Raw genomic sequence first — 27,162 nt, forward strand, 5'->3', positions numbered from 1 at the left:
CCCGCAGCAGCCCAGTAACCCAGTAACACCAGTACCCAGTAACACCTATGTCACTAGTCACCTCGGCAGTAGCCCGCCAGCGCCAGCAGCAGCCCCAGTAACACCAGTAACACCAGTAACACCAGTAACACCAGTACCCACCCCGGCAGTAGCCCGCCAGCGCCAGCAGCAGCCCCAGTAACACCAGTAACACCAGTAACACCAGTAACACCAGTATGTCACTAGCTCACCTCGGCAGTAGCCCGCCAGCGCCAGCAGCAGCCCCAGTAACACCAGTAACACCAGTAACACCAGTAACACCAGTATGTCACTAGCTCACCTCGGCAGTAGCCCGCCAGCGCCAGCAGCAGCCCCAGTTAACACCAGTAACACCAGTAACACCAGTTAACACCAGTAACACCAGTAACACCAGTAACACCAGTACCCACCTCGGCAGTAGCCCGCCAGCGCCAACAGCAGCCCCAGTAACACCAGTAACACCAGTATCCCCAGTACCCACCCCGGCAGTAGCCCGCCAGCGCCAGCAGCAGCCCCAGTAACACCAGTAACACCAGTAACCCCTACCAGTAACACCAGTATCCCCAGTATCCCCAGTATCCCCCAGTAGCCCACCTCACCTCGGCAGTAGCCCGCCAGCGCCAGCAGCAGCCCCAGTAACACCAGTAACACCAGTAACACCAGTATCCCCAGTTAATCCCAGTACCCACCTCGGCAGTACCCTGCCAGCGCCAGCAGCAGCCCCAGTAACACCAGTAACACCAGTAACACCAGTAACACCAGTAACACCAGTATCCCCAGTTAATCCCAGTACCCACCTCGGCAGTATCCCGCCAGCGCCAGCAGCAGTCCCAGTAACACCAGTATCCCCAGTTAATCCCAGTACCCACCTCGGCAGTAGCCCGCCAGCGCCAGCAGCAGTCCCAGTAACACCAGTATCCCCAGTTAATCCCAGTATCTCACCTCGGCAGTAGCCCGCCAGCGCCAGCAGCAGCCCCAGTAACACCAGTATCCCCAGTTAATCCCAGTATCTCACCTCGGCAGTAGCCCGCCAGCGCCAGCAGCAGTCCCACCGCCTGGTTGTTGCTCTCGCTGTTCCCGTCGCACGGCACCAGCAGCAGCAGCGACTCCGTGCTGGGGGCGCGGGGGGCGCGCAGCACCCCGAACACGTTGGTGCCCCGGACCAGCTGGGACAGGGGGGAACGGGGTCAGCACCCCAAAATATCCATCCAGGGAACCCCAAAAACATCCACAGCACCCTGAAAACTGCACCCCAAAAACTGCACCCCAAAACCATCCACAGCACCCCGAACACGTTGGTGCCCCAGACCAGCTGGGACAGGGGGAACACCACCCCAAAAACTCAACAGGGACCCCAAAAACTCAACAGGGACCCCAAAAACTGCACCCCAAAAACTCAACAGGGACCCCAAAAACTGCACCCCAAAAACTGAACAGGGACCCCAAAAACTGCACCCCGAAAACGTTGGTGCCATGGACCAGCTGGGGGCACAGGAACAGGGTCAGCACCCCAAAATATCCATCCAGGGAACCCCAAAAACATCCACAGCACCCCGAAAACGTTGGTGCCCCGGACCAGCTGGGGGGGAAAACTGGGTCAGCAGCCCAAAAACTGCACCCCAAAAACACAACAGAGCACCCCAAAAACTGCACCCCAAAATATCCCCACAGCACCCCGAACACGTTGGTGCCACGGACCAGCTGGAGAGGACAGGAACGGGGTCAGCACCCCAAAAACTGCACCCAGGGAACCCCAAAAACTGCACCCCAGAAACTGCACGGGGATCCCAAAAACCCATCCAAGGATCCCAAAAACTGCACGGGGATCTCAGATCTCCCCAGTTCCCACTCCCCAGTCCCCCCAGTCCCTCCCAGTATCCCATTATCCAATCCCAGTCCCTCCCAGTATCCCATTATCCAATCCCAGTCCCTCCCAGCCCCATCCCAATCTCTCCCAGAATCCCATTATCCCAGTATCCCATTATCCCATCCCAGTATCCCATTATCCAATCCCAGTCCCCCATTATCCCATCCCAGTATCCCATTATCCCATCCCAATCAATCCCAGTATCCCATTATCCCATCCCAGTCCCTCCCAGCCTCATCCCAGTCCCTCCCAGTCCCCCATTATCCCATCCCAGTCCCTCCCAGCCCCATCCCAATCTCTCCCAGAATCCCATTATCCAATCCCAGTATCTCATTATCCCAGTCTTTCCCAGTATCCCACTATCCCATCCCAGTCCCTCCCATTATCCCATTACCCCATCTCAGTCCCATCCCAGTACCTCCCAGTCCCCCATTATCCCATCCCAGCCTCTCCCAGTATCCCGTTATCCAATCCCAGTCCCCCATTACCCCATCCCAGTCCCTCACAGTCCTCCCAGTCCCCCCAGTCCCCCCATTATCCCATCCCAGTCTCTCCCAGTATCCCATTATCCAATCCCAGTATCCCACTATCCCATCCCAGTCCCTCCCAGTCCCTCCCAGTCCCTCCCAGTCCCCCCAGTACGTAGCGCTCGTGAGTCTCGTCGGGGAAGGGCAGGGTCCGAGCGAAGCGCTGGGAATGGACCTCGAGCCCCAGCTGGAACATGGAGCGGGTGAGCCACGAGACCGGGAGAGACCTAAAACACGGGGTGGATCGGGATCGGGATTGGGAACCCCAAAACCCGAGCTGGAACATGGAGCGGGTGAGCCACGAGACCGGGAGAGACCTAAAACACGGGGTGGATCGGGATTGGGATCGGGATTGGGAACCTCAAAACCAGAACTGAGCCCCAAACTGCACAGGGAGAGCCCTAAAACATGGGATGGATTCGGGATTGGGATCGGGATATCCCAAACCCTGAGCTGGAACATGGAGCGGGTGAGCCAGGATACGGGGAGGGACCTAAAACATGGAGTGGATTCTGGATTGGGAACCCCAAACCCTGAACTGAACCCCAAAACCCTGAGCTGGAACATGGAGCAGGTGAGCCACGAGACCGGGAGAGACCTAAAACATGGGGTGGATCCGGACCGGGACTGGGGACCCCAAAAACGGCCAGGGAACCCCAAAAACACAGTGTGAGCGAACCACAGGACAGGGGGAGCCCTAAATCATGGGATGGATTCGGGATCCCCAAAAACACGGGATGGAATTGGGGAACCCCAAACCCTGAGCTGGAACATGGAGCAGGTGAGCCAGGGGACCGGGAGAGACCTAAAACATGGGGTGGAATCTGGATCGGGAATGGGAACCCCAAACCCCATGGGGAACCCCTAAATTACGGGATGGATTTGGATTTGGGGCACCCCAAAAACACAGGGAACTCCCTGAAATTATGGGATGGATTGGGATTGGGAACCCCAAAATCTGCCTGAACCCCACACCCCACAGGGAATCCCCTAAAAATTATGGGATGGGATTGGGGCACCCTCCAAACCCCCAAATCCCAGGAGTCTCACACCTCCCCCCTCCCCAAATTTCGGGGTCTCACCCCTCCCCCCTCCCCAATCCCCCCAAATTCGGGGTCTCACTCCACCCAAAACCCCCCCCATATAAGGGGTCTCACCCCTCCCCCCTCCCCCAGCCCCCCAATTCGGGCCCTCCCCCCTCCCCAAATTCGGGCTCTCCCCCTCCCCCAGTCCCCAAATTCGGGGTCTCCCCCCTCCCCCAATTCCCCCGAATTCGGGGGTGTCACCCCTTTCCCAGCCCCCCAAACCCCCCCAATTCGGGGTCTCACCCCTCCCCCAGCCCCCCCAAATTCGGGGTCTCCCCCCTCCCCCAATTCGGGAGTCTCCCCCCACCCATCCCCCCCAATTCGGGGTCTCCCCTCTCCCCCAGCCCCCCAGTCCCCCCCAATTCGGGGCTCTCCCCCCAGTCCCCCCCAATTCGGGGCTCTCCCCCCTCCCCACAAATTTGGCTCTCACCCCTCCCCAATCCCCCCCAAATTCGGGGTCTCACCCCTCCCCATCCCCAATCCCGCCAAATTCGGGGTCTCACCCCCCAGCCCCCCAAACCCCCCCAATTCGGGGTCTCCCCCCTCCCCCAGCCCCCCTAATTCGGCTCTCACCCCTCCCCCAGCCCCCCAGTCCCCCCAGTTCGGGGTCTCCCCCTCCCCCCAAACCCCCCCAAATTGGGGCTCTCCCCCCTCCCCCAATTCGGGGCTCTCCCCCCTCCCCCAGTTCGGGCTCTCCCCCTCCCCATCCCCCCCAAATTTCGGGGTCTCACCCCTCCTTCCGGCGCTGCTCCCCGAACTCCCGCGCCAGCGCCAGCGCGCGGGGCCCGAGCTCCGACCCCTCCCCCACCATGGTGGAGCCCATGGCGTTCTCGGACAGGTGAGCGCGGGGCGCCAGCAGCGGCAGCGCCAGCAGCCAGGTGAGCCCCGACAGGTAACACAGCACGCTGCGGGGGGCACCCCGAAACCGTCAGTGACACCCCAAAATTGGTATCGATAACCCAAAATTATCAGCGAGACCCCAAACCCAGCCCTGAGCCACGGGTGACAATGGGGGAGGGGCAGCAGCAGCCAGGTGAGCCCCGACAGGTAACACAGCACGCTGCGGGGGGCACCCCGAAATCGGCATTGATACCCCAAAAATAGATATCGATACCCCAAACCCAGCCCTGAAACACAGGCACCAATGGGGGAGGGGCAGCGCCAGCAGCCAGGTGAGCCCCGACAGGTAACAGAGCACGCTGCGGGGGGCACCCCGAAACCGTCAGCGACACCCCAAAACCATCAGTGACACCCCAAAATTGGTATTAATAACCCAAACCCAGCCCTGAAATACAGGTGAGTGAGGGGGAAGGGCAGCGCCAGCAGCCAGGTGAGCCCCGACAGGTAACAGAGAACGCTGCGGGGGGCACCCCGAAACCGTCAGCGACACCCCAAAATCGGTATCGATAACCCAAAATTATCAGCGAGACCCCAAACCCAGCCCTGAGCCACGGGTGACAATGGGGGAGGGGCAGCGCTGGCAGCCAGGTGAGCCCCGACAGGTAGCACAGCACGCTGCGGGGGGCACCCCGAAACCGCTATCAGCACCCCAAAACCATCAGTGATACCCCAAAATTGGTATCGATATCCTAAAACTGGTATTGATAACCCAAAGCCAGCCCTGAGCCACGGGTGACAATGGGGGAGGGGCAGCAGCAGCCAGGTGAGCCCCGACAGGTAACACAGAACGCTGCGGGGGGCACCCCAAAACCGTCAGCGACACCCCAAAAACAGATATTGATACCCTAAAACTGGTATTGATAACCCAAACCCAGCCCTGAGTCGCAGGTGATAATGGGGGAGGGGCAGCAGCAGCCAGGTGAGACCTGACAGGTGAGGACGCTGCAGGGGGCACCCCAAAATTATTATTGACACCCCAAAAATAGATATTGATAACCCAAAATTGGTATTGGCGCCCCAAAATTGGCACTGACACCCCAAAGTCATCCCTGACACCCCAAAATCAGTACCAGCACCTAAAAATTGGCACTGACACCCCAAAATTGTCCCTGACACACCCAGAATGGGCATTGGCACCCCAAAATCGGTATTAGCACCTCAAAATCACACTTGGCACCCCAAAATCATCCCCGACACCCCAAAATATGCACTGGCACCCCAAAACCAGCCTTGACAGACACCCCAAAATCAGCATAAGCACCTCAAAATCACGCTTGGGACCCCAAAATTGGCATTGGCACCCCAAAATCAGTATTAGCAGCCGAAATCTCACCAGAGGGGGTGCTGAGCCCCCCTGAACCCCAAATCTCACCAGAGGGGGGTGCTGAGCCCCCCCAGACCCCCCTGAACCCCAAATCTCACCAGAGGGGGTGCTGAGCCCCCCCAGACCCCCCCGAACCCCAAGTCTCACCAGAGGGGGGTGCTGAGCCCCCCTGAACCCCCCTGAACCCCAAATCTCACCAGAGGGGGTGCTGAGCCCCCCCTGAACCCCAAATCTCACCAGAGGGGGGTGCTGAGCTGCAGCAGCAGCCGGCCCAGCGCCCGCCGGCACTGGGGGTCCGAGAGCAGCCCCATGGGGGGCTGGGGGGGCACACGGGGGGTCCTGAGGGCAGGGGGACACTGCTGGGACCCCCCAGAAACTGGGGGGGCACCCCAAAATCCTCACACCCGCCATGGGCACCGCAAATCCCACAGACACCCCAAAACCCACAGAGACCCCCAAAACCCACAGAGACCCCCAAAACCCGCAGAGACCCCCAAGGACACCCCAAACCCCTTCAAACCCCCCAAGGACACCCCAAACCCCCCTAAACCCACAAAGAGCCCCCCAGAGCCCCCTGCTCATCTCATGGATACCCCAAACCTCACAGAGCCCCCTGTCCATCCCATGGACACCCCAAATCCCCCAAAATCACCCCAAATCCCCTCAGGGAAACCCCAAATCCCCCATTCCCCTCATGGACACCCCAAACCCCTCCAAATCCTCCTCATCTCCCTCACAGACACCCCAAATTCCCCCCAAATTCCCCAAGGGAAACCCCAAATCCCCTCAGATCCCCGTCATCCCCCTCATGGACACCCCAAACCCCACAGAGCCCCCCCAAATCCCTCATGGACACCCCGAATCCCCCTGAAATCCCCCTTATGGACTCCCCAAATCCCCCTCAGTTCCCTTCACGGACACCCCGAATCCCACAGATCCCCTCACGGACACCCCAAATCCCCCATTCCCCTCACGGACACCCCAAACCCACTCATTCCCCTCACGGACACCCCAAATCCCTCATTCCCCTCACGGACACCCCCATTCCCCCTCACGGACACCCCAAACCCCTCATTCCCCTCACGGACACCCCCATTCCCCTCAGGCCCCGCTCCCTTCCCTTCCCCCCCCCGCGCTCCCCCCGCTCCCCGCAGCCCCACACGGACCCGGCGCGCTGTCCCCATGTCCCCACACCCCCTGCGCCCTGCGGGACCCCCAATCGCCCCCAAAATAAAAAAAAAAAAATCCCTAAAAATGCCCAAAAATCCCACAAAACCTGCGGGAGGGCGGGGGAGCGAGCGGGGGCGGGGCCAACGGTTTGTGGGCGTGGCTAATGGGAGACGCGCGTGCTCAATGGGCTGTGGGCGTGGCCAAAGGCATGAGGGCGTGGCCAATGAGCTGTGAGCGTGCTCAATTGGCTGTGGGCGTGGCCAAAGAGCAGTGAGCGTGCGCAATGGGCTGTGGGCGTGGCCAAAGGCATGAGGGCGTGGCCAATGTGCAGTGAGCGTGCTCAATGGGCTGTGGGCGTGGCCAAAGAGCAGTGAGCGTGCGCAATGAGCTGTGGGCGTGGCCAAGTGAGCTGTGAGCATGCGCACATGGGATATGGGCTTGGCCGATGGACAGTACGCATGCTCAATGAGCTGTGGGCGTGGCCAACGGGCAAACCCCAAAATTAAATGGACTGTGGGCGTGGCTAATGAGAGCGCGCGTGCCCAATGGAATGTGGGCGTGGCCAATGTACAGTGAGCATGCTCGATGGTTTGTGGGCGTGGCCATAATGTGCTGTGGGCGTGGCTAATGAGCAACGAATGTTCCCAATGGAATGTGGGCGTGGCCAACAGGCGGTGGGCGTGGCTAATGAGCAGTGAGTGTGCCCAATGGGTTGTGGGCGTGGCTAATGAGCAACGAACCTGCTCAATCGGCTGTGGGCGTGGCCAATGAGCAGAGAGGGTGCTCAATGGGATGTGGGTGTGGCAACGTGATGTGGGCGTGGCCAAGGACCAGGAGCCGAGCGCTGAGACAGCGATTGCCCCGCCCCCACCAGGGCGCGGCATGAGAAGAGGCGTGGCCACGGGAGGGGCGTGGCCAAGGGACAATGAGGGATTTTGGAGTAAAGTGGGCTAAAATAGGGGGGAAGGGAGAAAAAATGGGGATTTTGGGCAATGAGGATGAGTTCAATTCAGGTAGGGTGGGCGTGGCCAATGGGCTGTGGGCGTGGTCAATGAAGAATAGGGGATTGAAAAGTAAAGGGGGGGGAAATGGGGATTTTGGGGGGACACTGGGGGTGGCACTCACAGGTGACACTCAGGTGACAGAACACAGTGACACACCCCAGTTTATTGCCATGGTGACCCCCAAAACCCACGGGGTCCCCAGGGGTCAGCTGGACACTGCACTGGTCACCCCAGGGGTCAGCTGGTCACTGCACTGGACATCCCAGGGGTCAGCTGGACACTGCACTGGTCATACTGGACATCCCAGGGGTCAGCTGGTCACCACAGCATCTCCTTGGGCACTTGGCCATGGTGGTGTCCCTACTGACCACAGGGACATGGCAGTGTCCCCATGCTGGTCACTGTGCCATGGCCGTGTCCTGGGGTGGTCACTGTGGTCACTGTGCCATTGCAGTGGTCACTGTGGTCACTGTGCCATGCTGGTGCCACTGCAGTGGTCACTGCTCCATGGCAATGTCCCCTTGGTGTCCCAGTGGTCAGTCACTGCTCCATGGCTGTGTCCTTGCAGTGGTCACTGCAGTGGTCACTCCCTGTGCCGGTCACTCCTCCATGGCGGCATCCTGGGGTAGTCACTGGTCAGTCCCTGTGGTCAGTCACTCCTCCATGGCCGTGTCCTGGGGTGGTCACTGCAGCGGTCACTCCTCCACGGCTGTGTCCTGGGGTAGTCACTGGTCAGTCCCTGTGGTCAGTCACTCCTCCACGGCCGTGTCCTTGCAGTGATCACCGCAGCGGTCACTCCGCTGGTCACTCACTGCTCCATGGCGGCGTCCTGGCGCAGCCGGGCCCTCACCACGCCGTCCAGCACGGCCTGCAGCCGGCGGCAGGCGGCCGTGGCGGCGTCCAGCACGGGCCGCAGCCGCTCCTGGTGCAGCCGGGCGCTCAGCTGGCACAGGGCCAGCTGGCCGGCGCCGCCCACCGCGGCCACCACCAGCCGGGGGCCGCCGGCCGCCTCCTCGGCCGCGCTCAGGTCGCTCAGGGCCAGCGGGGGCCCGGCCGGCGGCTCGGCCAGCCCGGCCGCTCCGGCCACCACGGCGCCGCGCAGCGCCACGCCCGCGTCCAGCAGCGCCAGCCCCGCCGCGCTCACGCTGGCCGCCAGCTCGCCCCCGTCCGCCTGGAGGACCTGGGGGCCCAAAAACGGTCAGTGAACCCCAAAAATGTCCAAAAACAGACCCAAAATATCCCAAAATATCCCTTAAAATATCCCCTAAAACAGCCCTGAAATCCCACAGCCGCCAGCTCGCCCCCGTCCGCCTGCAGCACCTGGGGGCCCAAAAACACTCACTGCACCCCAAAAATGCCCAAAAACAGACCCAAAATATCCCAAAATAGCCCCAAAATAGCCCCGAAATCCCACAGCCGCCAGCTCGCCCCCGTCCGCCTGCAGCACCTGGAGGCACAAAAATGGTCAGGGCACCCCAAAAATATCCAAAATCAGACCCAAAATATCCCAAAATAGCCCCAAAATCCCACAGCCCCCAGCTCGCCCCCGTCCGCCTGCAGCACCTGGGGGCACAAAAACAGTCAGTGAACCCCAAAAATATCCAAATATCCAAAAACAGACCCAAAATATCCCAAAATATCCCCTGAAATAGTCCCTAAAACAGCCCTGAAATCCCACAGCCGCCAGCTCACCCCCGTCCGCCTGGAGAACCTGGGGGCACAAAAATGGTCAGGGCACCCCAAAAATACCAAAATATCCAAAAACAGACCCAAAATATCCCAAAATAGCCCCAAGATAGCCCTGAAATCCCACAGCCGCCAGCTCGCCCCCGTCCGCCTGGAGGACCTGGGGGGCCAAAAACACTCACTGCACCCCAAAAATGGTCAGGGCACCCCAAAAATATCCAAATATCCAAAAACAGACCCGAAATATCTCCTAAAATAGCCCTGAAATCCCACAGCCGCCAGCTCGCCCCCGTCCGCCGGGAGAACCTGGGGGCACAAAAACGGTCAGGGCACCCCAAAAATGTCCAAAATATCCAAAAATAGACCCAAAATATCCCAAAATAGCCCCAAAATAGCCCTGAAATCCCACAGCCGCCAGCTCGCCCCCGTCCGCCTGCAGCACCTGGGGGCACAAAAACGGTCAGTGAACCCCAAAAATGTCCAAAATATCCAAAAACAGACCCAAAATATCCCAAAATAGCCCCAAAATCCCACAGCCCCCAGCTCGCCCCCGTCCGCCTGGAGGACCTGGGGGGCCAAAAAATGGTCAGGGCACCCCAAAAATATCCAAAATATCTGAAAACAGACCCAAAATATCCCCTGAAACAGCCCCAAAATATCTCCTAAAACAGCCCTGAAATCCCACAGCCACCAGCTCGCCCCCGTCCGCCTGGAGAACCTGGGAGACCAAAAGCACTTATTGCACCCCAAAAATATCCAAATATCCAAAAACAGACCCAAAATATGCCCTGAAACAGCCCCAAAATATCCCAAAATATCCCAAAATAGCCCCTAAAACAGCCCCGAAATCCCACAGCCGCCAGCTCGCCCCCGTCCGCCTGGAGAACCTGGGGGCCCAAAAACACTCACTGCACCCCAAAAATGTCCAAAATATCCTCTCAGGACACCCCAAGCCCCCCAGGACAAACCCAATTCCCACCTGTACGTGCACATCAATCTGTGACCGCGGGTACAGCTGCCCCAGCACGGCGCCCTCCAACACCCCCAGACCCACCTGTAAACACCCCCAGACCCACCAGGACCCCCCAGGACACCCCCAGACCCACCTGTACGTGCACGTCGATCTGTGACCGCGGGTACAGCTGCCCCAACACGGCCCCCCCAGCACCCCCAGACCCACCAGGACCCCCCAGGACACCCCCAGACCCACCAGGACACCCCCAGACCCACCTGCACGTGCACATCGATCTGCGATCTCGGGTACAGCTGCCCCAGCACGGCCCCTCCAGCACCCCCAGACCCACCAGGACACCCCCAGACCCACCAGGACACCCCCAGGACACCCCAGGCCCACCTGCACGTGCACGTCGATCTGCGATCTCGGGTACAGGTGTCCCAGCATAGCCCCCTCCAGCACCCCCAGACCCACCAGGACCCCCCAGGACACCCCCAGACCCACCAGGACCCCCCCAGACCCACCTGTACGTGCACGTCGATCTGCGATCTCGGGTACAGCTGCCCCAGCACGGCGCCCTCCAGCACGCCCCGCAGCAGCAGCGCTCTCTCCGCCGATCTCCGGTCCCCCCCGCCCTGCGCCGGGCGGCGCCGCCGCTCCCCTCCCCCCGCGAAGGGCGCGGAGCTGCAGCGGCAGCTGAGCAGGGCCCGGTCCGGGGGGGCGCGGGAGCGGGACCCCCGCACCTGGGGGGAAACGGGGTGAGGGGGGTACCCCGAAATGGGGGGTGGGACCCCCCAAACTGGGGGGGAACGGGAATGGGGGTGAGGGGGGACCCCAAACTGGGGAGCGGGAACGGGAACGGGGGTGAGGGGGGACCCCAAACTGGGGAGCGGGACCCCCCAAACTGGGGAGCGGGACCCTCGCACCTGGGGGGAAACGGGGTGAGGGGGGACCCCAAACTGGGGAGCGGGAACGGGAATGGGGGCGGACCCCCAAACTGGGGAGCGGGACCCCCGAAACTGGGGGGGAACGGGAACGGGGGTGAGGGGGGAACCCCAAACTGGGGGAGTGGGAGCCCCGAAACTGGGGGGGCGGGAATTGGGGGTGAGGGGGGACCCCCAAACTGGGGAGCGGGACCCCCGCACCTTGGGGGGAATTGGGGTGAGGGGGGGCCCCGATACTGGGGGAACGGGACCCCCGAAACTGGGGGGGAACGGGGGTGAGGGGGGACCCCCAAACTGGGGAGAGGGAATGGGGGTGAGGGGGGACCCCAAACTGGGGGAACGGGAATGGGGGTGAGGGGGGACCCCCGAAACTGGGGGCGGGAACGGGGGTGAGGGGGGGGAACCCTGAAACTGGGGAGTGGGACACCCGCACCTGGGGGGGAATTGGGGTGAGGGGGGACCCCAAAACTGGGGGGTGGGACCCCCGAAACTCGGGGCGGGAACAGGAATGGGGGTGAGGGGGGACCCCAAACTGGGAGAGCAGGATCCCCGCACCTGGGGCAGGGATGGGAACGGGGGTGAGGGGGGAACCCCGATACTGGGGGGGGACAGGGGAAGGGGGGGGTGGGACCCCCGAAATTGGGGGAGAAGGGGAAATGGGACCCCCGAATTTGGGGGGGCAGGGTAATGGGGAGCGGGTGAAAGGAGGGGTGTGACCCCCAAATTTAGGGGGAAATGGAGAAATGGGGGGGGGGGGACCCCCGAACCTAGGGGGCAGAAATGGGAATGGGGGTGAGGGGGGAACCCCGAACCTGAGGGGTGGGGGGGTGTCAGGGGGTGAGGGGGGGTGTGGGACCCCCAAATCTGGGGGTGAGGGGGAGGTTTGGGACCCCCGAATTTGGGGGAGGACAGGGAAATGGGGGGGGGGGGCGGTCTTCAGGATGTGGGGGCCAGAAATTGGGGAATGGGGGGGGGGGGCTCAGAGTGGGGGGGCCTCGGACCCCAAAAATACCGGGAGGAGGGGGGAAGGATCACAGGCCCCATGGGGGGCGGGTCACAGACCATGAGGGGGGGTCACAGCCCCGGGGGAAGGATCACAAGCCCCACGCGGGGGTCTCCCGGCCCAGGCCCCGCTCACCTCGTGCGGCCCGTACACCGCCGCCAGCACTTTGGTGTTGCCCTGCTCCAGGTAGGCCGAGCCGTCGGCCCGCGCCAGCACCCCGAGCCGGGCCCGCACCTTGCGCAGCTCCTCCGGCCGGCGCCCATCGGCCCGGAACCCCGCGTCCGACACCAGCTCCAGCCCCGCCATGCCGGTACCGCTGCCGGTTCTGCTCCCGGGGCTGATCCCGCTCCCGGCGCCGCGTGAGGGGCCGGACTACAACTCCCGGCGTGCACCGCGCGCGCCCTTGGGCTCCGTGAGGGGCCGGACTACAGCTCCCGGCGTGCACCGCGCGCGGGCATTGCTGACCATGCGCACTGTGAGGGGCCGGACTACAGCTCCCGGCGTGCACCGCGCGAGCAGCCCGCCAAGGGGAGGCACCGCCCCTTGATGTAATCACACGTCAGGCCACGCCCCCAAATAAGCCACGGCAGGGTCCGCGCCGTCAAGGCCACGCCCCTCGCGCAGAGGCCACGCCCCCAAACAAAGCCCCGCCCCCTCGGCCGGTTGGCGGCGGCGGCACCGAACGGAACCGAGCGGAACCGAACGGAACCGAGCGGGACCGAGCGGGACGGGAGCGCCGCCCAGGCCCCGCCTCGGGCACGGCCGAACCTTCCCCGAGCAGCACCGACCCTCTTCGGGACAGCACCGAACCTTCCCTCAAACAGCACCGAGCCTTTCCGAGCGGCACCGAACTTTCCCGAACTGCACCGACCCTTCCCGGGCAGCACCGAGCCGTGTCCGGGCCGTTCCGGGCGGTGCCAGCGCTGACCGGACACCGCTGACCGCTGTCCCGACCTTGTGCCAGGCCGTGCCGGGCACCCGGAGCCGCTCCCGGTCCCTCCGGTGCCGTTCCCTGTCCGCGCCCGCGGTTCCCTCCCGGTCCCGTTCCCGGTCCCTTCGGTGCCGTTCCCTGCCCGCGCCCGCGGTTCGCTCCCGGTCCCTCCGTTCCCGCTCCCGCTCTCGGTCCCATTCCCGGTCCGTCCGTTCCCGGTCCGTGCCCGCGCGTCGCTCCCGGTCCCTCCGTTCCAGCTCCCGCTCCCGGTCCCGCTCCTGGTCCCGTTCCCGGTCCCTCCGCTCCTATTCTCGGTGCCGCTCCGGTTCCCGGTCCGTGCCCACGGTTCGGTGCCGGTCCCTCCGCTCCCGTTCCCGGTTCCGTTCCCGTTCCCGGTCCGTGCCCGCGGTTCGCTCCCGGTGCCGTTCCCGGTCCCGCTCCCCGTCTCGGTCGCGGTCCCTCCGCTCTCGGTCCCGTTCCCGCTCCCGGTCCGTGCCCGCCGTTCGCTCCCGGTCCCGCTCCCGTTACCGCTCTCTGTCCCGGTCCCGCTCCCGTTCCCTGTCCCGCTCCCGGTGCCGCTCCCGTTCCCTCCGTTCCCGTTCCCGTTCCCTGTCCCGTTCCCTCTCCCGTTCCCTCTCCCGCTCCCGGTGCCGTTCCCGCTCCCGTTCCCTGTCCCGCTCCCGTTCCCGGTCCCGGTGCCGGTCGGGCCATGGCCGCCCCGCTCGCCCCCTCCGGTTTCCAGTTCGCCATCGACCGCGGCGGGACGTTCACGGACGTGTTCGCGCGCTGCCCCGGCGGCCGCGTGCGCGTGCTCAAGCTGCTCTCCGAGGATCCCGCGTACCGGGACGCGCCCACCGAGGGCATCCGCCGCATCCTGCAGGAGGTGAGACCCCCGGGGCGGAGCGGGACCCCCGGGGGCAGAGCGGGACCACCGGGAACAGAGCGGGACCACCGGGACCGGCAGGGACCACCGGGGACAGAGCGGGACCACCGGGGGCAGAGCGGGACCCCCGGGGACAGAGCGGGACCCCCGGGGACAGAGCGGGACCACCGGGGATAGAGCGGGACTACCGGGACCCCCGGGACCACCGGGACCGGCAGGGACCACCGGGAACAGAGCGGGACCACCGGGACCGGCAGGGACCACCGGGAACAGAGCGGGACTACCGGGACCCCCGGGACCACCGGGACCGGCAGGGACCACCGGGGACAGAGCGGGACCCCCGGGGACAGAGCGGGACCCCCGGGGGCAGAGCGGGACCCCCGGGACCACCGGGGGCAGAGCAGGAACAGAGCGGGACCACCGGGACACAGCAGGGACCCCCGGGGATAGAGCGGGACCCCCGGGGACAGAGCGGGACTACCGGGACCCCCGGGACCACCGGGGACAGAGCGGGACCCCCGGGATCTCCCAGGAATAGAGTGGAGAGAGAGTGGCACCCCCGGGACCACCGGGACCCCCCGGGGACAGAGTGGGGACCACCAGGACATGGCAGGGACCCCCGGGACCCCCGGGACCACCGGGGACAGAGTGGGGACAGAGCAGGGACCGACCACCGGGGGCAGAGGGGGAATCCCGGGACACGGCAGGGACCCCCAGGACCACCGGGGACAGAGTGAGGACAGAGTGGGACCCTCGGGAACCCCGGGAACAGAGCAGGGACCCCCCAGGACCCCCAGGGACTCACCGGGACCCCCAGGAACTCACCTGGACCCCCCCCCCCCCCCCTCCAAGTACCTGTCTGGGACCCCCCGGGATCACACCAGGACCCCCCTCAGGAACTCCCCAGGACCCCCGGGATGACCCCCAGGAACCCCCAAAGGAGCCCCCAAGGGACCCCCCCACCCCCCCAAGTGCCTCTCCCAGGGACCCCCGTGGGAAACCCTGGAAATCCCGGGGACCCCCTTGGGGACCCCCAGACCCCTCTGAGCCCCCCTGGCCCAGCCCGTGCTGGGGGTCCCTAAATGGGTCTGGGGGTCCCCAAGTGGGTCTGGGGTCCTGGGGCTCAGTTTTGGGGTCCCGCAGGATCTGGGGGTGTCCCTGTCCCAGGATGGGCATGGCTGGGATCCAGTGGATCCCCAATGGGGGGGCTGTGGGGCTGGGGTCCCATAGATAAATTTTGGGGTCCCCAGGTGAATCTTGGGGTGCCCCAGGTGAGTTTTGGGGTGAATCCCACAGGAGCTGGGGGTGCCCCTGCCCTGGGACAGTTCCAGGATCCAGTGGATCCCCTTAGAGGGGGCTGTGGGGCTGGGGTCCCATTGATAAATTTTGGGGTGCCCAGGTGAATTTTGGGGTGCTCAGGTGATTTTTGGGGTCCCACAGGAGCTGAGGGTGCCCCTGTCCCAGGACAGTTCCAGGATCCAGTGGATCCTCATGGGAGGGCTGTGGGGCTGGGGGTCCCTCTGTGGGGCGGGGTTGTTCCCAGGTGAATTTTGGGGTGCCCCAGGTGAATTTTGGGGTTCCCCGGTGAATTTTGGGGTCCCACAGGAGCTGGGGGTGCCCCTGCCCCGGGACAGTTCCAGGATCCAGTGGATCCGCATGGGGGCGCTGTGGGGCTGGGTTGTTCCCAGGTGAATTTTGGGGTGCCCCAGGTGATTTTTGGGGTTCCCTAGTGGATTATTTTGGGGTCCCACAGGAGCTGGGGGTGCCCCTGCCCCGGGACCAGCCCCTGGACGGGTCCCTGATCCAGTGGATCCGCATGGGCACCACGGTGGCCACCAACGCGCTGCTGCAGCGCCGGGGCGAGCGCACGGCCCTGGCCGTGACCCGCGGCTTCAGACACCTGCTGCACATCGGGGAGCCGGCCCGGCCGCGCCTCTTCGACCTGGTGAGCACCTGAGATACACCTAAGATACACCTGGGTACACCTGAGATACACCTGAGCACACCTGGGTACACCTGAGCACACCTGGGTACACCTGAACCCCAAACCCACCCCACACCCACACCTGCTGCACATCGGGAGCCAGGCCCGGCCGCGCCTCTTCGACCTGGTGAGCACCTGGGGGCACCTGGGGGCACGTGGGTACAGCTGGGTACACCTGGGATACACCTGAGATACACCTGAGCACACCTGGGTACACACCTGAACCCCAAACCCACCCCACACCCACACTTGCTGCACATCGGGGAGCCAGGCCCGGCCGCGCCTCTTCGACCTGGTGAGCACCTGAGATCCTGCTGGGGGCACCTGAGATACACCTGGGATACACCTGGGATACACCTGAGATACACCTGGATACACCTGGGCACACCTGGTACACCTGAGGATACACCTGAGATACACCTGGGCACAGCTGAGATACACCTGGGTACACCTGGGTACACCTGGGCACACCTGGGTACAGCTGGGATACACCTGAGATACACCTGAGATACACCTGGATACACCTGAGATACAAATGGGCACAGCTGGGATACACCTGAGACACACCTGGGATGCACATGGGGGCACCTGGGCACACCTGGGTACACTTGGGGTACACCTGAGATGCGCCTGAGATACACCTGGGACACACCTGGCACACCTATACACACACCTGTCCCCTCACCTGTCCCCACACCCGTCCCCTCACCTGTCCCCTCACCTGTCCCCACACCTGTTCCCGCTCCAGTCCCCCCCCCATCCCCCTGTCCCCGGGGGGCAGTCCCTGAGTGACCGATGTCCCCGTGCCACGTGCCCCGGTGTCCCCGCGGTGACCCCTCGGTGACCCCTTGGTGTCCCACGTGATGGTGTCCCACGTGCTGACCGCTCAGTGACCCCTCGGTGACCCCGCGGTGACCCCGCGGTGACCCCGCGGTGACCCGTGGCCGCCTGGCGCGGGGCTGGCACATCCCGTGACCGGCACCGTGTCCCCGTGTGCCCCACGCTGTCCCCGTGTCCCCTCTGGGGCTGGCACCGTGTCCCTGTGCCCTGCTGGTGTCCCTCTGTGTCCCCTGTCCCCAGTCCTGTCCCTGTCCCCTGTCCCTGTGCCTTTCCCCTGTCCCTGTCCTGTGTCCCCTCCCTGTCCCTGTCCTTCTCCCTCTCCCTGTCCCCTCTTCCTGTCCCCTGTCCTTGTCCCCTCTTTCCCCGTGTCCCCTGTCCCCAATCCTGTCCCCGTCCCCTGTCCCCTGTCCCTGTCCCCTCTCCCCTGTCCCCTCTTCCTGTTCCCTGTCCCTGTCCCTCCCCCGTGTCCCTGTCCCCTGTCCCCAATCCTGTCCCTATCCCTGTCCCCTGTCCCCTCTCCCCTGTCCCTGTCCCCTGTCCCCTGTCCCTGTCCCTCCCCCTGTCCCTGTCCCGTGAGCCGGGCTCGGGGCCAGTCCCGGCCCGTGGCCAGCGCGGCCCGGCCGGGAGCCAACGGCCACCGGGGGAGGGGACAGGGGGAGGGACAGAGAGGGGACAGAGAGGGGACAGGGAGAGAGACGGGGGGAGGGGACAGGGGACAGAGAGGGGACAGGGACAGGACGGGACAGAGAGGGGACACGGGACAGGGACACAAGGACAGGACACAGGGACGGAGGGGGCAGGGACATGGGAGAGGGGCCAGGGGACAGGACTGGGGACAGGGACAAGGGACAGGGACAAGGGGACAGGGACAGGGGGACATGGGGGAGGAGCCGGGGGACACGCCAAGGACACGCGGCCCCGCTCAGGGGACAGGGACAGGGGACAGGGACAGGGACACAAGGACATGACACAGAGACAGAGGGGACAGAGACAGGGAGAGAGGACAGGGACAGGCACAGGGGACAGGATTGGGGACAGGGACAGGGGACAGGGACACAAGGACATGACACAGAGACAGAGAGGACAGGGACAGGCACAGGGGACAGGATTGGGGACAGGGACAGGGGACAGGGACAGGGACACAAGGACATGACACAGAGACAGAGAGGACAGGGACAGGCACAGGGGACAGGATTGGGGACAGGGACAGGGGACAGGGCACTGGGACAGAGGGGGCGAGGTCAGGGGACAGGGACAGGGGACAGAGAGGGGACAAGGGAGAGGGACTGGGGGAGGGGACAGAGGGAGGGGACACAGGACAGGGACAGGGACAGGATTGGGGACAGGGACAGGGGGGAGGGGCCGGGGGACACGCCAAGGACACGCGGCCCCGCTCACGGGACAGGGGACAGGCGGTGACGTCACTGCCAGCCCGGCATTGTCCCCGTGCCACCCTGCGCCGGGTGCTCCCAGTGGCACCCCAGTTCCTCCCAGTGCCACCCCAGTGCCACCCCAGTCCTGTCCCGGTGCCGCCCCAGTCTTGTCACCCTCCTGTCCCCGTGCTGTCCTGCTGCCACCCCAGTCCTCCCCCAGTTTCTGACCAGCCCTGTCCCAGTGCCACCCCAGTGCCACCCTGGTGTCCCCCCAGGAGGTGGCTGTGCCCCCTGTGCCATCCCAGTGTCCCCAGTGTGCCACCTCCGTGTCCCCACAGTGTCCCCACTGGAGGTGGCTGTCCCCAGTGTGCCACCCCACGGTGTCCCCTCAGTGTCCCTCCAGGAGGTGGCCATGCCCCCTGTGCCATCCCAGTGTCCCCAGTGTCCCCAGTGTCCCCAGTGTCCCCAATGTCCCCAGTGTCCCCAGTGTCCCCAGTGTCCCCAGTGTCCCCAATGTCCCCAGTGTCCCCAGTGTCCCCAGTGTCCCCAGTGTCCCCAATGTCCCCAATGTCCCCAGTGTCCCCAGTGTCCCCAATTGTCCCCAGTGTCCCCAGTGTCCCCTGTGTCCCCCAGGCCGTGGCCATGCCCGACGTGCTGTACGAGGACGTCATCGAGGTTGACGAGCGCGTTGTCCCCGAGCAGCCGGATTGTCACCTGCCCGGGAGTGACACCTGGCCCCGGGTGCAAGGTGGGACATGGGGGTGGCACTGCCACTGTCACCTGTGTGTGTCACTGCCATTGTCACCTGTGTGTGTCACTGCCATTGTCACCTGTGTGTGGCACTGCCATTGTCACCTGTGTGTGGCACTGCCACTGTCACCTGTCAGGCAGTGACACCTGTCCCCAGGTAAAGGTGACACTGATGGTGGCACCTGGCAGGTGACACTCCTGGGTGGCACTGGGTGGTTTTGGGGGATTTTTGGGGGTTTTTGGGATTTTTTGGGATTTTTTTTGGTTTTTGGGGGATTTCAGGGTTTTGGGTTTTGGGGATTTTGGATTTTCGGGGGGATTTTGAGGTTTTGCGATTTTTTGGGGTTTTGGGATTTTTAGGGGGTTTTAGGGTTTTGGGGTTTTTTGGGTTTTTGAAGTTTTGGGGTTTTTTGGATTTCTTGGGTTTTTGGGATTTTTTTGGGTTTTGGGATTTTTTTGGGTTTTGGTTTTTTGGGTGTTTTCGGGGTTTTTGGGGATTTTGGCATTTTGGGGCAGTTTGGGGGTTTTGTGGTTTTTGGGATTTTTTTGGGGTTTTTTTATTTTTTGGGTTTTTTGGAGGGTTTTTGGGTTTTGTGGTTTGTTTTTGGGTTTTTGGGTTTTTTGTGTATTTTTGGTTTTTTGTTTTTTGGAGGTGTTTTTGGGGTTTTTTTGCTGTTTTTGGGGTGTCCCTGACCCCTCTCTCCCCCAGGCTGCTCGGGGGTCACCCTGCTGGTGCAACAGGGGACATTTGGGATTTTTTTGGTTTTTTTGCAGTTTCTGTGGGGTTTTTGGTGGTTTTTGGTGTTTTTTTGGTGTTTTTTTTGGGTTTTTTTTGTTTGTTTGTTTATTTTGTTGTTTTTGGGGTGTCCCTGATCCTGCTGTCCCCCCAGGCTGCTCTGGGGTCACCCTGCTGGTGCAATGGGGGGGGGATTTGGGGTTTTTGTGGATTTTTTTTTTTTGTGGATTTTTGGGGTTTTTGTGGTTTTTTGGGGGTTTTTTTGGTGGTTTTTTTGGTTGTTTTTTATTTATTTTGTTGTTTTTGGGGTGTCCCTGACCCCTGTCTCCCCCAGGCTGCTCTGGGGTCACCCTGCTGGTGCAATGGGGGGGGATTTGGGGTTTTTGGGGATTTTTTTGGGTTTTTTTGTGGATTTTTGGGGTTTTTGTGGTTTTTTGGGGGTTTTTGGTGGTTTTTTTTGGGTTTTTTGTTTAGTTTGTTATTTTTAGGGTGTCCCTGACCCCGCTGTCCCCCAGGCTGCTCTGGGGTCACCCTGCTGGTGCAGAAGCCGCTGGACCTGGGGCGGCTCCGGGGGGACCTCGAGGGGCTCCTGGGGCGCGGCTTCCGCAGCCTGGCGGTGCTGCTGCTGCACAGCTACGCGTGAGTGAGATTTGGGGGGTCCTGGGGGGTCCTGGGGGGGCCTGGGGGGGCCTGGGGGGTCCTGGGGGGTCACCAGAGCCTGGTGCTGCTGCACAGCTACTTGTGAGTGAAATTTGGGGGGTCCTGGGGGGGTCCTGGGGGGTCCTGGGGGGTCCCCAATCCCTGCTGCTGCTGCACAGCTACATGTGAGTGAAATTTGGGGGGTCCTGGGGGGGTCCTGGGGGGGTCCTGGGGGGTCCTAGGGGTCCTCAATCCCTGCTGCTGCTGCACAGCTACTTGTGAGTCAGATTTGGGGGTCCCAGGTATGAGTCAGGTGTGACACAGGTGACACACAGGTGACACAGGTGTCACTCAGGTGTCTCACAGGTATCCCATGCATGAGGAGCAGGTGGCCTCCCTCGCCCTGGAGCTGGGGTTCACTCAGGTGTATCTCAGGTGGCTCAGGTGACACTCAGGTGTCTCACAGGTGGCCGGTGCACGAGGAGCAGGTAGCCACGCTCTCCCTGGAGCTGGGGCTCACTCAGGTGTATCTCAGGTTACACAGCTGGCTCAGCTGTCACACAGGTGACACAGGTGACTCAGGTGACTCAGGTGACACTCAGGTGACTCAGGTGACACTCAGGTGTCCCCCAGGTGGCCAGTACACAAGGAGCAGGTGGCCACTCGCCCTGGAGCTGGGGTTCTCTCAGGTGTCACACAGATGACTCAGGTGTCCCCCAGGTGGCCGGTACACAAGGAGCAGGTGGCCTCCCTGGCCCTGGAGCTGGGGTTCTCTCAGGTGTCACTCAGGTGTATCTCAGGTCACTCAGGTGTCTCTCAGGTGACACAGGTGACTCAGGTGTCACACAAGTGACACAGGTGTGTCCCCCAGGTGGCCGGTGCACGAGGAGCAGGCGGCCTCCCTGGCCCTGGAGCTGGGGTTCTCTCAGGTGTCACTCAGGTGTATCTCAGGTCACTCAGGTGTCACACAGGTGTCACTCAGGTGTCACACAGGTGTCACTGGTGACACAGGTGTCACACAGGTGACTCAGGTGACACTCAGGTGTCCCCCAGGTGGCCGGTGCACGAGGAGCAGGTGGCCACTCTCGCCCTGGAGCTCGGTTTCTCACAGGTGTCACACAGGTGTATCTCAGGTCACTCAGGTGTCTCTCAGGTGTAACACAGGTGACTCAGGTGACACAGGTGACACAGGTGTGTCCCCCAGGTGGCCGGTGCACGAGGAGCAGGTGGCCACTCTCGCCCTGGAGCTGGGGTTCTCGCAGGTGTCGCTCTCCTCGGGCGTGGCGCGCATGGCCCGGGCCGTGCCCCGCGGCCTCACCGCCTGCGTCGACGCTTACCTGAGCCCAGGTGTGCGGCGCTACCTGAGCAGCTTCTGCCAGGGCTTCCGGGACGGGCTGCAGGTGAGGGGGCACTGGGGGGACTGGGACCCCAAATCCCCCCGACCCCCAAACCCCCCTGAACCCCAAATTCCCCCCCCCAACCCCCCAAATCCCTCTGAACCCTAAAATCCCCCCCTGACCCCCAAAAACCCCTCAGAGGGTGCGGGTGCCATTCATGGGAGGTTCACCCCAAATCCCCCTGAACCCCCAAACCCCCTCTGAACCTCAAATTCCCTCTGAACCCCCAAATCCCCCCTGAACCCCAAATCTTCCCTGAGCCCCGAAACCCCCCCTGACCCCCCAATCCGCCCTGAACCCCAAACCCCCAAAATCTCTTTGAAGCCCAAAACACTCCAGAGCCCCAAATCTCCCCTGAACCCCCAAATCTTCTCTGAACCCCAAAATCCTCTTGACCCCAAAATGTCCCCCTTAACCCCAAATTCCCCCTGACCCCCAAAAACCTCTCAGGGAGTGCAGGTGCTGTTCATGGGGGCTCACCCCAAATTCCCCCTGAACCCCAAACCTCCCCTGACCCCCCAAACCCCCCTGAACCCCAAATTCCCTTTTTAAACCCCTAAATCCTCCCTGAACCCCAAATCCCCCTGAACCTCAAATCCCCCGTGACCCCCCAAATTCCCCCTGAACCCCAAATTCCCCCCTGGCCCCCCAAACCCCCCAAGGGGTGCGGGTGATGTTCATGGGGGTGTCACACCCCCAAACCCCCTGAACCCCAAATCCCCCCAGGGGGTGCGGGTGCTGTTCATGTGCTCGGACGGGGGGCTCACCCCAATCCCCCCTGAACCCCAAATCCCCCCTGAACCCCCAAACACCCCCTGACCCTCCAATCCCCCCCTGACCCCCAAATCCCCCCAGGGGGTGCAGGTGCTGTTCATGGGAGGGTCACACCCCAAACCCCCCTGACCCCAAACCCCCCTGAACCCCAAAAACCCCCCAGGGTGTGCGGGTGCTGTTCATGGGGGGGGTCACACCCCAATCCCCCCTGACCCCCAAATCGCCCCTGACCCCCCAATCCCGCAGGGGGTGCGGGTGCTATTCATGGGGGGGGTCACACCCCAATCCCCCTGAACCCCAAAAACCCCCCAGGGGGTGTGGGTGCTGTTCATGGGGGGGTCACACCCCAAACCCTCCCTGACCCCCCAAATCCCTTCTGACCCCCCAAATTCCCCCCTGACACCCCAAACCCCCCTGACCCCCCAATCCCCCCTGAACCCCAAATTCCCTCTGAACCCCCCAATCCCCCCTGACCCCAATCCCCCCAGGGTGTCCGGGTGCTGTTCATGCGCTCGGACGGGGGGCTCACCCCAATCCCCCTGACCCCCCAAATCCCTTCTGACCCCCCAAATCCCCCCAGGGTGTGCGGGTGTTGTTCATGGGGGGGTCACACCCCCAATCCCCCCTGACCCCCAATCCCCCCAGGGTGTCCGGGTGCTGTTCATGCGCTCGGACGGGGGGCTCACCCCCATGGCCAGTTTCGGGGGGGCCCGCGCCATCCTGTCAGGCCCGGCCGCGGGGGTCGTGGGCTACGCCAGGACCACCTACGACCCCCAGGAGGGGACCCCCGTCATCGGCTTCGACATGGGAGGTGAGGGGGGTCCCAGGGGACTGGGGGGTCCTGGGGATTGGGGGGTCCTGGGGATTTGGGGTCACAGCAGGCTGGGGGTCCCAGGGGATTGGGGGGTCCTGGGGGGGTCCCGTTGGGATTGGGGGGGTCACAGCAGGACGGGACCCCCATCATTGGCTTCGACATGGGAGGTGAGGGGGGAAATGGGGGAGCCCTGGGGATTTGGGGGGTCTGAGGGGGCCCCGTTGGGATTGGGGGTCTGGGGGTCACAGCAGGGTGGGAGTCCCAGGGGATTTGGGGGTTTTGGGGGGGGGGTCCCGTTGGGATTGGGGGTCACAGCAGGCTGGGGGTCCCCTGGGGCTTGGGGATCTAGGGGGGTCTTGTTGGTTTTGGGGGGTCCTGAGGGGGTCCCCTGGGCATTTGGGGGTGCGGGAGGGGTCCCCGGAGGATTGGGGGCCACAGCAGGGTGGGGGTCCCCTGGGGCTTGGGGGTCTAGCGAGTCTTGTTGGTTTTGGGGGGTCCTGAGGGGGTCCTCTGGGGATTTGGGGGTGCAGGAGGGGTCCCCGGGGCATTGGGGGGTCACAGCAGGGTGAGGGTCCCATTGGGAATGGGGGTCCTGGGGGTCTCCCGGGAATTTGGGGTGCGGGGTGGGGGGGCTCCTATGGGGAATGGGGGTCACAGCAGGATGGGGTCCCCGTCGGGTTTGGGGGTGTGGGGGGTCCTGTTGGAATTGGGGGTCACAGCAGTGTGGGGGTCCCATTGAGATTGAGGGTCCAGGGGGGACCCCAAGGGATTTGGGGTCTGGGGGGTTCCCGTTGGAATTGGGGGTGCAGGGGTTTGGGGTCCTATCGAGATTGAGGGTCCTGGGGTTTGGGGTTCTGTGGGGATTTGGGGTCCTGGGGGTTCCCTTGGGGTTGGGGATCTGTATTTGGGGTCTCATTGGGACTGGGGGTCTCGCTGGGTTTGGGGTCTGTGTGGATTTGGGGTCTGTGTGGATTTGGGGCTCTGGCAGTTTTGGGGTGTCCGAATCCTCCCAGACCCCTCGGGGGGTGTGAGCCCCGGATTTGGGGGGGGTCCCGCTGGGTTTGGGATGGGGCTTTTTGGGGTCGGGCAGTTTTGGGGTTCAGGCTGTTTTGGGGTCTCTCTGGGTTTGGGAGGAGACAGTTTGGAGGGCTCTAGGTTTCGGGGTCCAGGGTGTTTTGGGGTCTCTGTGTTTTGGGGTTCAGCAGTTTCAGGGTTCAGCAGTTTTGGGGTCTCTAGGTTTTGGAGTCCAGGCTGTTTGGGGGGGGGTCTCTCTGGGTTTGGGATGGGGCTGTTTTCGGGTCTCTGGGTTTTGGGGTTGGGGTAATTTCGGGGTTCAGCATTTCAGGGTCCCCCAGGCACCTCCAGTGACGTCAGCCGCTGTGAGGGGGTTGGGGTCACTCTGGATTTGGGGGGGGTCTCTCTGGGTTTGGGATGGGGCAGTTTTGGGGTCTCTATGTTTTGGGGTTCAGCATTTCGGGGTCTGGGCAATTTTGGGGTCTCTAGATTTCAGGGTTCAGCAGTTTTTGGGGTTCAGCATTTCGGGGTTCATCATTGGGGGTCCCCAGGCACCTCGACTGACGTCAGCTGCTGTGAGAGGGTTGGGGTCTCTCTGGGTTTGGGATGGGGCAGTTTTGGGGTTCAGCAGTGTTTGGGGTTCAACATTTCGGGGTTCAGCAGTTTTGGGGTCTCTAGATTTTGGGGTTCAGCAGTTTTTGGGGTCTCTAGATTTGGGGGTTCAGCATTTTTGGGGTTCAGCATTTCGGGGTTCAGCAGTTTTTGGGGTCTCTAGATTTTGGGGTTCAGCAGTTTTTGGGGTTCATCATTTCGGGGTTCAGCAGTTTTTGGGGTTCAGCAGTTTTGGGGTCTCTAGATTTTGGGGTTCAGCATTTTGGGGTTCATCATTTCGGGGTTCAGCAGTTTTTGGGGTTCAGCAGTTTTGGGGTCTCTAGATTTCGGGGTTCAGCAGTTTTAGGGGTTCAGCAGTTTTGGGGTTCAGCATTTCGGGGATCAGCAGTTTTTGGGGTTCAGCAGTTTTTGGGGTTCATCATTTCGGGGTTCAGCAGTTTTTGGGGTTCAGCAGTTTTTGGGGTTCATCATTTCGGGGTTCAGCAGTTTTTGGGGTTCAGCAGTTTTGGGGTTCAGCATTTCAGGGTTCAGCAGTTTTTGGGGTTCAGCAGTTTTTGGGGTTCAGCATTTCGGGGTTCAGCAGTTTTGGGGTCTCTAGATTTTGGGGTTCAGCAGTTTTTGGGGTTCAGCAGTTTTGGGGTTCAGCATTTCGGGGTTCAGCAGTTTTTGGGGGTTCAGCAGTTTTTGGGGTTCATCATTTCGGGGTTCAGCAGTTTTTGGGGTTCAGCAGTTTTGGGGTTCATCACTGGGGTCCCAGGCACCTCGACGGACGTCAGCCGCTACGCGGGGGAGCTGGAGCACGTGTTCGAGGCCACCACGGCCGGAGTGTCCATCCAGGCGCCGCAGCTGGACATCAACACCGTGGCCGCGGGGGGAGGGTCCCGGCTCTTCTTCAGGTGGGGGAGGGGCGGGGGGAGGGGCTCTGGGGTGGGGGGAGGGGTCCCGGCTCTTCTTCAGGTGGGGGAGGGGTGGGGGGGGATGGGCCTGTTGAGGTCCGGTTGTCCCCCGTGTCCCCTCTGTGTCCCCTCTGTGTCCCCCTGTCCCTCCCCAGCCCCCAAATCCCAAATCCCCAAATCCCCAAAACCCCAAAACTCCCAAAAATCCAAAACCCCCAAAACCTCCAAAAAACCCAAAACTCAAAACCCCCAAAACTCCCCAAAACACCCCAAAAACCCAAAAAACCCAAAAAACCCAAAACCTCAAAAACCCAAAACACCAAAACCCCAAAACCCCACAAAAACCCCAAAACCCCAAAACCAGCAAAACCCAAAAAAACCCCACACACCTTGGTGTCCCCTCAATGTCCCCAATGTCCCCTCGGTGTCCCCAAGATCCCCTCAGTGTCCCCAATGTCCCCTCGGTATCCCCAGTGTCCCCTCAGTGTCCCCATGGTGTCCCCTCGGTGTCCCCAGTGTCCCCTCGGTGTCCCCAATGTCCCCATGTCCCCTCAGGTCGGGTCTCTACGTTGTCGGTCCCGAATCCGCGGGGGCTCATCCGGGTCCGGCCTGTTACCGCAAGGGTGAGTGGGACACACCTGTCACCTGGGTCACACCTGGGCCACCTGTGTGTGTCACCTATGTGTCACCTGGGTCACCTGTGTGTTACCTGTGTCACCTCTGTGTCACGTGTCACACCTGTGTCACCTGTCCCCGCCGTGTCCCCAGGTTGTCCCCTGACTGTCCCTCAGTGTCCCCGTGTCCCCCATGTCCCCCCCGTGTCACACAGGGGGCAGTGAGCGACCCCCATGTCCCCCTGACTGTCCCCTGACTGTCCCCAATGTCCCCAGGGGGTCTCCTTGACCAGGGGGTCCCCTGGTGTCCCCTGACTGTCCCCCCGTGTCACACACGGTGTCCCCGATGTCCCCAGGGGGTCCCGTGACTGCCACCGATGTCCCCAGACTATCCCCATGTCCTCCCATGTCCCCATGGCGTC

General features: G+C 62.8%; 4 protein-coding genes across 4 annotated transcripts in view; 2 read left to right on the forward strand and 2 right to left on the reverse strand.

Moving 5' to 3' along the window:
• The window catches only part of GPAA1 (glycosylphosphatidylinositol anchor attachment 1), a 30,131-nt gene extending 24,099 nt beyond the window's left edge, over positions 1 to 6,032 (reverse strand). Inside the window, exons 1-4 of the mRNA XM_056485853.1 lie at positions 5,959 to 6,032; positions 4,229 to 4,402; positions 2,528 to 2,639; positions 1,034 to 1,184 (exon numbers count right to left, since the gene is read on the reverse strand). Of these exons, the coding sequence (XP_056341828.1) occupies positions 1,034 to 1,184; positions 2,528 to 2,639; positions 4,229 to 4,402; positions 5,959 to 6,032 (511 nt within the window). The remainder of the gene's footprint in view (positions 1 to 1,033; positions 1,185 to 2,527; positions 2,640 to 4,228; positions 4,403 to 5,958) is intronic.
• A 1,998-nt stretch (positions 6,033 to 8,030) lies between these two features.
• On the reverse strand, positions 8,031 to 13,148 carry EXOSC4 (exosome component 4). The gene is made up of 3 exons (XM_056485847.1): positions 12,619 to 13,148; positions 11,061 to 11,279; positions 8,031 to 9,075 (listed from the first exon to the last, which is right to left on the reverse strand). Exons 1-3 carry the CDS (start codon positions 12,787 to 12,789, stop codon positions 8,704 to 8,706), a joined length of 762 nt encoding a protein of 253 aa, XP_056341822.1. The 5' UTR covers positions 12,790 to 13,148; the 3' UTR covers positions 8,031 to 8,703.
• LOC130249865 (serine/arginine repetitive matrix protein 2-like) lies at positions 12,788 to 14,029 on the forward strand (the record flags this gene model as incomplete). Its single annotated transcript, XM_056485004.1, has 2 exons — positions 12,788 to 13,016; positions 13,065 to 14,029. Coding segments are annotated over exons 1-2 (1,194 nt in total), but the record flags the coding sequence as incomplete, so codon positions are not given.
• Positions 14,030 to 14,048: 19 nt separating this feature from the next.
• The window catches only part of OPLAH (5-oxoprolinase, ATP-hydrolysing), a 41,877-nt gene continuing 28,763 nt past the window's right edge, over positions 14,049 to 27,162 (forward strand). Inside the window, exons 1-8 of the mRNA XM_056485852.1 lie at positions 14,049 to 14,297; positions 16,051 to 16,242; positions 19,128 to 19,242; positions 20,496 to 20,619; positions 21,824 to 22,019; positions 23,436 to 23,601; positions 25,988 to 26,126; positions 26,682 to 26,749. Of these exons, the coding sequence (XP_056341827.1) occupies positions 14,124 to 14,297; positions 16,051 to 16,242; positions 19,128 to 19,242; positions 20,496 to 20,619; positions 21,824 to 22,019; positions 23,436 to 23,601; positions 25,988 to 26,126; positions 26,682 to 26,749 (1,174 nt within the window). The 5' untranslated portion in view covers positions 14,049 to 14,123. The remainder of the gene's footprint in view (positions 14,298 to 16,050; positions 16,243 to 19,127; positions 19,243 to 20,495; positions 20,620 to 21,823; positions 22,020 to 23,435; positions 23,602 to 25,987; positions 26,127 to 26,681; positions 26,750 to 27,162) is intronic.

Source organism: Oenanthe melanoleuca, chromosome 2 (assembly GCF_029582105.1).
Source record: "Oenanthe melanoleuca isolate GR-GAL-2019-014 chromosome 2, OMel1.0, whole genome shotgun sequence".
In the NCBI taxonomy this organism is placed as follows: Eukaryota; Metazoa; Chordata; class Aves; order Passeriformes; family Muscicapidae; genus Oenanthe; species Oenanthe melanoleuca.